At 38.1% G+C, this 13,566-nt stretch overlaps 1 protein-coding gene across 1 annotated transcript in view; it reads right to left on the bottom strand.

Moving 5' to 3' along the window:
• LOC107586298 (high affinity cGMP-specific 3',5'-cyclic phosphodiesterase 9A-like) overlaps nucleotides 1–6,849 on the bottom strand; it is a 7,978-nt gene extending 1,129 nt beyond the window's left edge. The window contains exons 1-17 of the mRNA XM_016273581.1: nucleotides 6,766–6,849; nucleotides 5,099–5,169; nucleotides 4,872–4,949; nucleotides 4,735–4,778; nucleotides 4,542–4,596; nucleotides 4,371–4,441; nucleotides 3,747–3,834; nucleotides 3,539–3,620; nucleotides 3,361–3,435; nucleotides 3,190–3,276; nucleotides 2,983–3,087; nucleotides 2,815–2,897; nucleotides 2,476–2,632; nucleotides 1,182–1,295; nucleotides 922–1,026; nucleotides 713–841; nucleotides 509–604 (exon numbers count right to left, since the gene is read on the bottom strand). Of these exons, the coding sequence (XP_016129067.1) occupies nucleotides 509–604; nucleotides 713–841; nucleotides 922–1,026; nucleotides 1,182–1,295; nucleotides 2,476–2,632; nucleotides 2,815–2,897; nucleotides 2,983–3,087; nucleotides 3,190–3,276; nucleotides 3,361–3,435; nucleotides 3,539–3,620; nucleotides 3,747–3,834; nucleotides 4,371–4,441; nucleotides 4,542–4,596; nucleotides 4,735–4,778; nucleotides 4,872–4,949; nucleotides 5,099–5,169; nucleotides 6,766–6,834 (1,509 nt within the window). The 5' untranslated portion in view covers nucleotides 6,835–6,849. The remainder of the gene's footprint in view (nucleotides 1–508; nucleotides 605–712; nucleotides 842–921; nucleotides 1,027–1,181; nucleotides 1,296–2,475; nucleotides 2,633–2,814; nucleotides 2,898–2,982; nucleotides 3,088–3,189; nucleotides 3,277–3,360; nucleotides 3,436–3,538; nucleotides 3,621–3,746; nucleotides 3,835–4,370; nucleotides 4,442–4,541; nucleotides 4,597–4,734; nucleotides 4,779–4,871; nucleotides 4,950–5,098; nucleotides 5,170–6,765) is intronic.
• Nucleotides 6,850–13,566: the final 6,717 nt, after the last annotated feature.

Here is a 13,566-nt window from a genome sequence, read left to right on the forward strand (position 1 = left end):
TTTTTTTTCTGGTGTCCTTTGACAGCTCTTTTGTCTTGGCCATGGTGGAGTTTGGAGTGTGACTGTTTGAGGTTTTGGACAGGTGTCTTTTATACTGATAACGAGTTCAAACAGATGCCATTAATACAGGTAACGAGTGGAGGACAGAGGAGCCTCTTAAAGAAGAAGTTACAGGTCTGTGAGAGCCAGAAATCTTGCTTGTTTGTAGGTGACCAAATACTTATTTTACCGAGGAATTTACCAATTAATTCTTTAAAAATCCTACAATGTGATTTTCTGGATTTCTTTTTCTCATTTTGTCTCTCATAGTTGAGGTATACCTATGATGAAAATTACAGGCCTCTCTCATCTTTTTAAGTGGGAGAACTTGCACAATTGGTGGCTGACTAAATACTTTTTGCCCCACTGTATATATATATATATATATACATATAATAATATACAAAAAATGTGTGTATATAATGTATGTCTTTCAGTAAGCTATGACTATGAGCTGAGGAGTGTTTACCTCGGTCATGGCATCATCAATTTGCTTCAGCTCCTCATAATGGTCCCGTGAGTCTCTGAGAGGCTGCACCATAATCTCTTCAATCTGAGGGAAGAGCTGAGAGGAAAAACGTGACATGATTTGAAACATCATGGAATGAGCAAATGATGACAGAATTTGCATTTTGGGTGAACTATTACTTTACTGTTTGACTATTTCACCTACCTTCATGACAGTTTCAAACATGGGGATGAGAACAAATTTAATGAAGCCAATCTGGGCTGTGGGCTTGGTGACTTTGTCTCTGTCCATGAAGGGTGCCACAGGAAGCCCCTCAGATTTCTCTCTATCACTCTGAACAAACACAAAACAGTGTAAACAAATCCACCTGTCACTGTAGAGCAATTATAACACAAGATGTAGAGTCAGCAAACCTGTATGAAATATTCCTCCAGCAGACAGTCCACCCACGGCTCTGCCACATCTGTAGGCCGGACTTCATTGGAAATGTCACAGCATTTGATAAGAACCATCTTCAGCTGAACACATGAGAAGACGACAAATCCTTACTTGTCTAACTGTCAACAAATCTGTTCCTGTCAAATTCATGCCATATACTGCTGAAAAACAATCTTTTTGCTGGTTAAAACTAGTTAAAGATGTGGTTTTGGCAGAAAGGGTGTATGATACATACGCAAGTCACATGCTCCTCATTGGTGAAGTCAAAATTGTCCACTTTATGCTTGAACGAGTCCAGAATCTCGCCATGCCGGGCCATGTCCGTGGCCAAAATCAGTGTGATGATAGCCTGCCAATACATTGTCATATAATAAAAACATATTTACAAATTGTAAGAACATTTACTGCAAAAAAAAACAAAAACCTTTGGGGCCATTCATACAGAATGATTTCGCTTTCTACGACTCTCAATTTTATATGTGCTAGACGGACGTCTTTGATGGTTGCGCTTGCATCTTTTTCAGCATCTAGTGTAAGGGTGTTGCAATATACTGATTTTGACAAACATGATATTTAAAAAAAATTATATTGATATCACGTTAGTACCACACATGTGATAATAGCATAAATAACCCAGCGCCAGTAACATTTCAACTTGCTGACACTCCAACATAGTAGGTGGCGGTACTACACCTTAACGCTGCCTGTCATAAAATGAAAGGAAAAAAGACAAGGACACAGTACAAAGCTACTACTGCTCATGTTGGAGAATATGAAATATGAAATCAAGACAACCTATTCACACCTGAAAAAAAAAAAGTTAGCCATCAATATGGGAATTCTTTGGATTCTGTAAAAGAATGGGGTGTAAAAATCATAGTCTGCAGGAAGCACAGCTCAACAGGAAGTTGTTTTTTGTATTGCTTATGAACAGTTATGGTTACAAACTTTCCCTACACCTCCCTACACTCGTATTTTGAGTGTGACTCAGTGGTCTAATAAAAGAGAACACAAAATAAACAAAGTTAAAGATGAATTTGATTGATAGCATAATTTATTTTTAAAAAATTCGATTGATATTCAATTCACTTCAAGTTTATTTGTATAGCGCTTTTCACGATACAAATCGTTTTCTACATTATATTTAGGAGTAGGTTATTAGTGGTGACTATGGCAGAAATGTACAATAAAAATCATGCAGTTAGTTACAAATTACACGTAATCAAACAGACGTTGAACACTATTAACGGCAATGATTATATGTTGCGAATAAACTTTGCAATTGCGATTAAACGTTGTGATTAAGCAAATATATATATAGGCTATATATATATAAAACAATAATATCGCAATTGTGAATTATTTTGGCCCCGATGATCACACTCTCCAAAAAAAAGGTATGAGGTCTTGACACCTCACATTTTTTTTCATTCCACTACCCTGCGTCTCACATTTTTAAATACAAAAACGCATTCTGTGTGAACGGCCCCTTAAATTTCTTAAACGAGAGTTGATATTTTGTGCTATACCTGTCGGATCTGTTTAAAGGCCTCTGGTTCCACATTTGCAAATATATTACACTCCGGCAGTGAGAGTATCTGGAAGGCCACAGCGCAGTGGTGATTCTCCAGGGGCGAGATGTCATTGTAGCGCACTGCCAACTCAGTACGAGCATTGATCTGGTACCTGCATATATACAGCGCTACATTATCTCATCATATGTCAAGGGAATGATTACTAAGATGAACGGCACAGATATAAGGCTGTAAAATTGTCATGACGAACGTGTAGGCAAATACCTGGGTACACCTGTATGTTTTTATGAGAACTGACTCAAGAGCATAATTACACAGAGGTGAAGATCTTACGTGTTGTTGTATCCAGGGTGGTCTAAGTCGTGACACACGGCAGCAGTCATTAAAATGCCCAGATCTGTCAGCGTGAGCTTTTCCTGTAGGCCACACACACACGGGTTTCCACTTTTACTGTTCCACAGTAATTGCTGTGCTAATTGCTACGTACGTAAAAGTTCTCACCTGAAGGTTGCAGAGGTGGATCATGCCATACATAATCTGACTCACGCAGAAACAATGGCGGAAATTATGGAACGGGTTGCTGCGGTAATTTTCCTGAATGCCCAGCTGAGAACATATAAAAAGAATCAGAGCTGTTAACCTGGAAAATTCAGTGGAAATCACCTTTCTTGCACCCTTTCATTTTTACAATTATACTAATTTTCTTACCAGCCAGCGTTTGAGAGTAATCGGGTTCATGTTAAACTCCTTCACGAGGCCTAAGTCATGGTACATGTACTCCAGGCAGCTCAGCATCTGATAAACAGGAAAACATAAACCGAGCATGTGTGCATGATTTCATCTCTAAATGTATTGAATATTCCACTGAGTCAGACTCACTTCATTGTGCTCCCAGTGCCAAACATCAAAGGTTGGTTTCTTCAGCGCTTCAATGGTCTCCTGAGAAAGTGTGTACTGAGGAAATCAAGATTAACAGAGATTAATACCACATAGAGACAAGATGTTCTCCCGCAGGGCTCATAATTCAATCAAAGCATGTCATAAAACTTTAAAGCACCTTTGGGTAGCTGGGGACGTCACGTCTAGGAGTTAATTTCTTTCCATCGTCTGAGAAATTGTACTTGCATGGACAATTCACTCTAAAAGGAGAGTGATCGATTAGTCATTTAGATACATTTGTGTTTCTTTTTTGAAAAAAAGCCGCTCTAGATGGATAAACAGATAGATCGTCACGCTTGCGTTGGAAGATATTTTCTTTCATTTACCTTCCACCTGCTCTGAAGGTCATCTCATCTCTCAGTTTCTTCAAATCGTTTTTGCACTTTTCGATCTCTACGACCTTTAACCCCTCCACTGCATAGAAATTCATCAAAGTAAGAAGAGTGGTTATCACTTGTCTGTGCAGTTGCTAGGGTGGCCTGAGCCAACAGAGCCTAGTCTTTATGATATATGGGTCTCTAGATATGGTGCAGGGTTCTCCTCAGGATCTTTAACAGAAGCAATATCACACCTCTCCTCAACAAGCCATAATTGACCCTTTGCCAGCAGTTTGATTGACAGGCGATCTGACCAATCATAATGCCGAATCTACCATTTTTCGGACAAACAAACCGGACAGGAGAGTAGATTAACGTCGGTGGACCTGAACTTGAAAAATGGTGTGCATTTACGTCTTTCTGCGATTGAAACAAGAAACCTTCTGATGTTCATTCATGTTTATTTCGTGCAATAACTAGAAAAGAGTAAGTGATGATCAGTTCACGTGCTGCTTGAACTGAAAATCTGTTTAGATTCGTGTGAGTCTTGTAGTGTACTTCAGCTTTAAGTCTGAACAACAACGAAACCAGCTAACAAGAAAGCAGTCAAACAGCAACACTGTCATTACATACGTTCTACTCTCTTCTCCAGCATAGCCAGTCTGTTGGTCACTTCCGTTTTTAATTCGTTGATCCTGAATGCTCTGTGGAGTGAAGGAACAATGTTTTCCTGGTTTTAGTACAAAACCATTATGGTGATAAAGATTGATCTTCAGTCCATGAGAAAACAAACATGTCCATTACCTGCTGAACTGCTCTGCTACCTGTGAGAGTACATTCTGAAACATATCTTCCTTTTCTGTTGAGTTAAATACACAGGCTATAAATCATGGCAGAACACCTCTTAGCATGAAACATTATAATGAGCAAATGTAAATCTAGGGTACTAAAGGTCATAAGTGAGTCAAATGCTGTAAAAAGAAATTATGCATGTTACCTCCCAGCTGGCCGGTAGACAAAGGAATGACTTTGTACAGGGAGCTAATAGGACAAAATGGAATTATTAACTAACAGATTAAACTGAAAATGAACATAATTGCATACACAAACAACAAGGGCCAGGCTGTGTTTTACTTGGGGGTGTTGGTGGGCATCGTGGGATCAATGGACACAAGTGCACCTTCAGGGTCCACCATCATTATAGCAGTGTTCCTATAGACAGAAGAAATAAAAAGTTGACGAATTCATTATGTCTGGCACTGAACATGTTGTACACTACAGAGAACTTCATTCTCAACCGCAGGCAGGTTTGCAAAATGGATTGAGGTGTTGATTAGTGCTGATATCAGTGATATACAGACCTAGGGATGTTGGAGGAGGAACACAGCAGTTCTTTGATATCACATGGGCTGCAGTGACGACTGAAAAGCACCTGAGCAGGACAAATAAGGGTGTGTTAGTTGTATTATGGGTGTTTTTGTTGTCATACTTGTACTAATAGTCTCATGCTACTGCACTATTAATACTGCAATGCAATTCAAACACCTAACTTGAGATAAGTATCTTGAAATGTCATTGAAAATATTGGGGTATTTTAAAGAAGTGGCTGATCAGCTTTTTTTCCGAAGGCTTGATTGTGTTTATGGGGTGCAGTGATGAATTAATGATTTTGATTCCACCAGAAAAATCTCTTTAATATATCAATGTTTCTTCTAAGCAGAAATTAGATTAAATAGAGACTTTGGCTTAAGTTTAACAGTTTACTCAGATTGTCAAAGACAACAAAGTTTGTAATCACAAGTCATAGCCCAAAATATAAGCTCAAACATCAAATACTTCCACATATTCATAGTATCATCTCATTTGTCTGTTTTTATTTTATTTTAGCAAACATGAGACAAAGTAAATGGTCTAAAACTTAATTACAAAATCAGCATATTAAAATGATTTCTGAATGATCATGTGACACTGAATACTGTCATCTGCAATAAATAATCAAAATATATTAAAACAGAAAATAGTTATTATAAATTGTTATAATATTTCACAATATTACTGTTTTTACTGTGTTTTTGATCAAATTAATGCAGCCTTGGTGAGCATATGACACTTCTTCCAAAACCATTTAAAAATCTTACAGACCCCAAACTTTTGAAGGGTTTATTTATTTGTAAATAAATTCATATGTTCAATTAAATTAGTTTATTAATTAAAAGCATTAAAATAGAGAATAACAAAGGTGAAAGAGCCAGCTGCGGTAGACAGGCTCAGATCGCCAATAGATCCTGTACTACAGAAAACATATGCCACACTCAACACTCTCAATGTCCACTTGGCCTCTCTGAGCTCTTAGGAAGTTGGGTACGCTTCAAGATGAATTGCTGAATCTGACACATGTATTTCTAAAATACATAAAACATTTTTCATCAATCATAGATTATAATATGCAGATATTGAGTATGACTGAGCATCTGTAAGATCTGTATGTAGAACAACGCTCTGTAAATTGGACTTAAACACAACTATTAACAGTTCTTCAGTCATTCTCAACAGGAGAAAACAGTGTGTCAAGTGTCACAACAGAATGCAATGTCAGTCACACCTGTGGAACACGCCATCTTCAGCTTTATTTTTAACCTGTGCACGCTGATCTCCCAGAACTCCTCTTGACAGATTTAGTGCTGTGACAAACTGCTTAATATCTGGTTTATTGGTTTTGATTCAGCATTTCAGGACTCAAATATATGTAATAAACTGATATATCGACCAGGACCATGTTTAGCCTTTTTTTTTTGTCAATGGATAATATTACTGTTTCAGTATTGTTCTATAAAATGCATTCATTTAATTTAAGCAATTATGTGTGCATTTAATTCACTCACTCATTAAGTTGTCAGGATTATATTGGCCATCAGACACCCTGCTTTCTAATTATTGGTCAACCACCAATAGTACTTCAAGATCTCAAGATAACCACTAGCTTGTGAGTTTAAATCCAGATAAATATACACTAAAATGAGGCACTCACCTTCTGCACTTTACCGTCTACATCCAAATAGATGGTTTTGGGAGCATAGGAGGAGGAGCCAGACCCCATGTTGACAGGATAAACTAGTAAGCCACTTGCCCTGGTACCCCTATCCAGGAGCAGATCCACCAAGACCAGATCTCAAAATGTTCTCTGCAAATAAATAAATAAAGAATTATAGGTACAAGTATTTAACCATGTAGTCTTGTGCTGTCAATCAAACAAATAAGCAGTAATTGAAGATTCAGTTAACCCTTAAAATTGTGCTAACCAGGCTATGGAGCAGAGCTTCATAACCTAGGGTTAAAGCAGTGTTACACTTTGCAGAAACAAGGGTCAAGCTATTTATTTATTTATTTTCCCATACAATGAGTCAATAGGGTCCAGTGTTGTTTTATACCACAAATTAAGCATTAGCGTTAATTCTGGCAGGTCACGTGAGTCAAGCTTGCATCAGCTGATTCTCAGCTGATCACATCTACCTATAGGAATACGACACCTATCGCGACATTCCTATATAAGCTCTATTTAGTATTATTCAGCAGCTTTTCAGCTTGCTCAGGAGCAAATTACCCTCCTCCACCCCCAGCTCCTCCTTTCGCCACAGTCAGGACTTGGCTTTCTGATATTCCTGGCTAATCAGACTCCTTTATCTTGAATAAAGTGTTACACTTACATTTTTTACACTTACTATTAAGTACATTAATGATATCTGCCTTGTTCTGTTCTGTTAACCCTAGGAGGGTTATTATTGCTGCTCTCCCTGCTCATTCATGACAGGCTGCATGGATGGGCAGGGAGTTTTTTGCCCAGAACAGAACCTTACCGACAAACCAAACTTTATGCTAAGTATCTATCATTTTGACGATAGTGGTCCTGACAGAACTGACTTTCAATGTATGGAAAAAACATTTGAAACATTCTAAAATACCTTCTTTTGTGTTCTACAGAAAGAAGAAAATCATAAAGGCTTGGAGTAAATGAGAAAAGAATTTAAATTTTTTGGTGAATTATTTCTTAAAAAGCCAATTAAGTGTTCTCACAAGACAAATCAAATCCACAGAACACACTTTATAGTGCACATCTGTGCAGAAGTACAACTTTAATAACTCTCAATTGACTCTGATTGCCAAACAATCAGACATGGTGTTATCTGAGACTTTCTTGAAGATACAGCAGGCCACGTTTTTTTCTAACCATGTAACTTAATCTGGACGCAATGAAATGTTTGCTTCGTAGCATTGCAGATAGAATATTTGAGTCAGAAAATAGCAGTCTTGCCTGTGCGGCGTCAGCAGCTCCCAGTTCTCCCCGCATGCAGGCAGCGTTCCCAGCCGTCCCAGGTGCTCAATGAAGCCAAATAGAGCAACTGAGCAAGGGAAGCCTGGGTGTATTGAAGGACCCTGAATATAATTGTCACTCTCCACTGTTGTCAGGGGGAACAGTTACTACGGTGAAAAGGTGCACAGCCCCCTTGTTGTCTGTTGTAATCATTTAATTTAGTCCTTTCATTCATCCTGCTTAATTAAGCAGCCCACCCTGGAGTCTATATTTACGTCTGAAAAAATGATGGTTCATTGTGTCATATGCAGCTTCAGCACTTGAACTTGAAGAGATTCGTGGGTCTTATAACACATTTGTATCGCTAATGGAAAACTAAGAACTTTGAGGTCAAGCTAAAGGCAAATTTTCATAAAACCGTAGCAATTACTATAAAATTGAGGCTGTGTGAAAGTAATTGAGGGTGAATTCATGACATTCCTGTCAATGTAATGTGCCAGTTTTCTGTGTCCACTCAGAGCAACATATGTTCTGGTCAGCTGACATAACCACTCATAAAAACGTTGGATCAAGTACATTATTATTGTGGCTGGATCATAAACAGCCTGAACAAACTGGGGATGGAAGTGTGAACAGCAGATACAAGCGCAAACCTGTTCTGAGCCTCCTTCCTCTCTAATCTCATCCCCGAAGGGGCCAGAAAAGCTTCCTATACGTCTTAATTCTCCGAGTCTTATGTGCCACTGACTACACTCCTCTGCGGAAATAGATTAGCAGTCTGAACCACCCAGAGGGGCTGTTTTAATGCTGACACAGAGTTTTTTACGGTTTCAATAAGAACATAAGACTGGATAGGGCCAATGTGGATAATAAGAGATTAAACCTGTTTTTTTAACCATTTGGCCAATGAAGTTCACGTCTAACTTTCAACATCACCAAAGGCGGCTTAACAACGGACCTGCACAAAAGCATAAATTTGAAAGCTTATGTAACTAGGTGAGAAAGAAAATCACACCTCGGTTAATCAGAAATGCATATGCTTGCTGCTAATCATGGGACAAAAGAGAAGAGTCGGGTCATATTTCAATAATAAAGGATCTAAGGGGAAGACATTATCCTGATAATAAAAGGCTTTATGGTTGTTCAGTTTATGGATGTGTGTCCGGGCCAGATCTGGGTAGGAATATGGAAAACTCATCCATTAGGGTCCTTTCATCTTCTCCTTCTGCTTTTCAGCATCCTTAATGTTTCACCCACTCTCTGTGTCTGAAGCTTGAAAGTCTTCTTGAAGGATTCGTATTGTGTTTCTCTGACCTGTTAAGATGAGAAAAGCAACCACACTGTATTGACTTCAAAATCCACACAAAATCTGCCAAACAGCTGATAATTGAACACAGCGAAAGACTAGTGGCTGCCTAATGATGTTGAAGTCAGTCCAGCACACGATTTCCCTTTATTCTTTACTCTGTATAGAAAAGGTTAAAGAGTGAGTGGAAAGATTGTTTTAATACTACTGCATTTAGAATCAGACATTCTGATTTGGGGTTTTCTGGTCTGATTAGAGTATACTCCAAAATGTTCCCATGAGCCTTGATTGCAACCATTCTGCATAATCACCACTTACACACAACGCTTTTTTACCATGTCAAGTACTAGCGTTCATAGGCTAAGAAGAAGAGTGATAGAACTGCTAACCCTTGAGTGGAAGCTAAAACAAAGCTAACGCCAATAATTTCAATGATGCAGTTAAGTACGTAATTCAGAAAACAGCACCATTAACATCATCTTCAGCCTGCTATCTCAAAACTTCACTGCTGCATCCTCATACTCATCCTTCTGCATTTAAAAACAAGGTGGATGAGCTATTTATGGAGTAAGAGTTACATACTTTGTTTCATTTTGTTTTTCCAAGACAGATCTATTGTGAAAATAAAGTCCTCAACTTTACCATGCCTGACATCTGATTGCTTGTTACTGAAAATTTTTTATTTATTAGGCTATTCGTTACTAGTTACTCCTTTCAAAAGTAATTTTACTTTCTGGCAACAGTAATTAGTTACACTACTAGTTACATTACTTTTCCTTCACAAGTTGTAATTGCGTATCTTACCCCAAAAAATTATCCTAAATTTTTCCTAACAATAGATTTCTGCCTCACCATTTGACCAAAATCCACATTGGATCGCAGTCAGAATTTATTACAAACACTTAGTGGTGACTGATCGTGACTTGTAAGTGTTGTATTAAAGGGATAGTTCACCCAAAAATGAAAATTTGATGTTTATCTGCTTACCCCCAGGGCATCCAAGATGTAGGTGACTTTGTTTCTTCAGTAGAACACAAACGAAGATTTTGAACTCAAATTGTTGCAGTCTATCAGTCTTATAATGTAAGTGGATGGGAATCACGGCTTTGAGAGTAAAAAAAAAGCATATACAAACAAAACCAAATTAAACCCTGTGGCTCGTGATGATACATTGCTGTGTAAAGACACAAAATGATCGGTCTGTGCAAGAAACAGTATTTATATCATTTTTTACCTCTGATTTTCACCACAATGTCCGAACTGTCTGTCCTGAGCGCATTCCCCAGAGTGCGTTCAACAGCTGGCGCCTGACGCGTCTTGTTCTTCTTCTTGCTTTACGGCAGATCGCAGACTTATAAGTGCATTACCGCCACCTATCTCTCAAATGGACCATTGACATTCCTAATTGAGATTTTAGATAGAGTGTCAATGGTCCATTTGAGGCGCCGGCTGTTGAACGCGATAAACACACAACATGTGATAAACATCAAATTTTCATTTTTGGGTGAACTATCCCCTTAAGCTTGAAGCTAATTGTAGCTATAATTTCTCTGTTACCCATATACGATTATATTTCATGATTAATTTTATCAAAAGAAATAGCATAAGTTAGTAAGAAAATGTTTCGTTTTCAAAAAAGATTTTTTCATTATAGCAATACAATTTATATCGGGATCAGAGGGATGTGGGTGGGCAAGCCATGTAATGCCAGTGTAAAGTAATGCCACAATTTACACACTGGTGTTCAGATAATCTTTTCTTCTCACAAAATCAATGTAATGGCATTATTTCCATGGGTTGAATGTAAGCTTTTCCATATTCCAAGCTTTCCTGCTGCTCAGGTGACTTCATGTGTTAATGAGTCGTGAAAATTGTGAAAATAAATCTAGGAATTATTGGATTGTTGGACTTCAAATCAGTAGGCGTTGAGGTATCAAAAGTAACAAAGTCACCTCATTTGACAACTCCACAAAGCACTACAACCGCATCGATATGAACACTCGTTTAAGTGGCATACACACTGGGAAATTTGACTGCATATCACATTTTTGAAATTATCGATAGTAGCTGATCAATCTCGGGGGTTGGGCTGGGTCCGCTAGGCTTACTTGATCCGTGCTCGTGCTGTGTCTGATTCCGTTGCTCATCTCCGTGCTCGTGCTGGAGCTGGTTCACTTACGTCGGTGCTCGTGCTGGAGCTGGTTCACTTACGTCGGTGCTCGTGCTGGAGCTGGTTCACTTACGTCGGTGCTCGTGCTGGAGCTGGTTCACTTACGTCGGTGCTCGTGCTGGTGTGGATGCCGATTTTGGAAAGTTTTTGCTGGGAAGGGCATTTTAAAAAACCTGAAATTTGCTTTTGCACTATTATCTCCTTTGTATTAAAGTTAACCTTGTTCTCATTCTGTATAGTTTATGTCTGATACCACGTGCCAGCGTCACGTGTTCATGAGGAATAGGCTAATCATCCCATATAGAAACCATCTCAAGTAAAATTAATCATGCTTATAAAGATAAGCAACATGACATAAACAACAATTTACATTTCAGAGATCATTACAAATAAATTATTAAATGCTAAAACTGAATAAATTTAAATGAACAAACTTGGCCTTGCATTTGCAACCATGTGAAAACAGCACCCCTACTTCCCGAGTCCCCGTGTGAAAGTAAAACATTTTTTCGTTTTGTTTTGCTTAATTTTATTTTAATTTTAATAAAGGGATAAAGACTTGAGTAAAAGCTTGTCATACTTTCTTATTCATATATTAAAACGTTTTTTTAACATGGACAAAACGGGTAACATTAGGCTATGTCCACTGAAGTGCCTTGAAATGCGCAGCGTTATTCTATGTGGTGTGTGCTGCTGCTGCCTAATCATTTTCACAAATACATACCGTAAAATAAAGATAACATGAAAATATGTATATAAAATACCAAAAAACTTGGTTATTGGTTACTATAGTTAAACCATGGTAAAAACAACATATTTTGCTCCATATTTAACCATGGTATTTGTAGTAAAACTGTGGTTATAGGCTACAATTGGTAATAAAAACGCCAAAAAACATAGTTAGCCTACTATACTTTTACTATAGTAATGCCATTGCTAATTTTCGTAAGGGATTGTGTATAATAATATGAAATAAATGTTTTAATAGATTATGACATCACAAAATATCAGGGAGTGAGATTTGTTTGATTGCGATGCGAAGGAGGGTTACTGTAAGCCCCATCAGGAGGGTTACTGTAAGCCCCATCAGAACTGGGTTGCGGTGCAGGGGACTAACGACAGATCATTGCAGTGTATCGGTCATATACATCGTCAGATCAGGTTTTTTAACTTATTAGAGGTACAGAACGCCACACAGCAACTTTTCGGCATTGCACCAAGCAAAAATCAGTCGAAATCATCACAAAAAGTAAAGATCAAGCGCCTAACAAGGTCTCCGCGCGTTAGCTCGAATGGTTTGTTTCCCCTCGGCATAAACGGTTATGATGTTTCTGGGTTCGCCAGCCTGTCCATCTAATGCAGGACAGCTGAGGTAGACATGACCATATTATGTCTATGGACATGACAAGCTTTGCTGTTTGATTGTCATGAGCTACTTAAAAAAAAAAAAAAGTAAAAAAAATCAAGCTGTAGTTAGCTTGGGGTGTTGTGAGGTTTCGCATGCCGGCAGAACTGCCAGGAGTGCCTGAGGTAAACTCCCGTTCCCGCTCTTGTGTTGTGATGGACAGAACTAGATGAACAAGATAGAGCGCCATTATCTGATGACGGCGTCAGCGTTTACTGCTTTTTTAGATTACATGTTAAGATTTATATACAATATAGACATTTTCAACATGCTCTTTAAGTATTTGGGTAACACAACCAAAACCTTCAGGTAAAACTTTCTATAATGAGGGAGAAATGCTATCATTTATTCACTCAGTAAATCAAGTTAAAGTGACTCAATTAAAAACAATTTCTATTGTTCTGCAGAAAACGGGAAGGAGAGGCTTTGAAATGGCGCAGATGTTTAATTGAGTGATAGTGATGTGGGAGCCTCTGGTGGTTAAAACGTGTAAATTGCCAATTGTGTCCCTGAATGTTTGTCTTTTTGTCCTTTTGAATATTCAGAAAGCAAGTGATATTAAGTGATATTTCTGTCAAAACAAATAAACAAACAAAAAGAATAAAATCATTTTAATACTGACATAAAGTCATATTTACA

This window comes from Sinocyclocheilus grahami, unplaced genomic scaffold (genome assembly GCF_001515645.1).
Source record: "Sinocyclocheilus grahami isolate Dianchi unplaced genomic scaffold, SAMN03320097.WGS_v1.1 scaffold79.1, whole genome shotgun sequence".
In the NCBI taxonomy this organism is placed as follows: domain Eukaryota; kingdom Metazoa; phylum Chordata; class Actinopteri; order Cypriniformes; family Cyprinidae; genus Sinocyclocheilus; species Sinocyclocheilus grahami.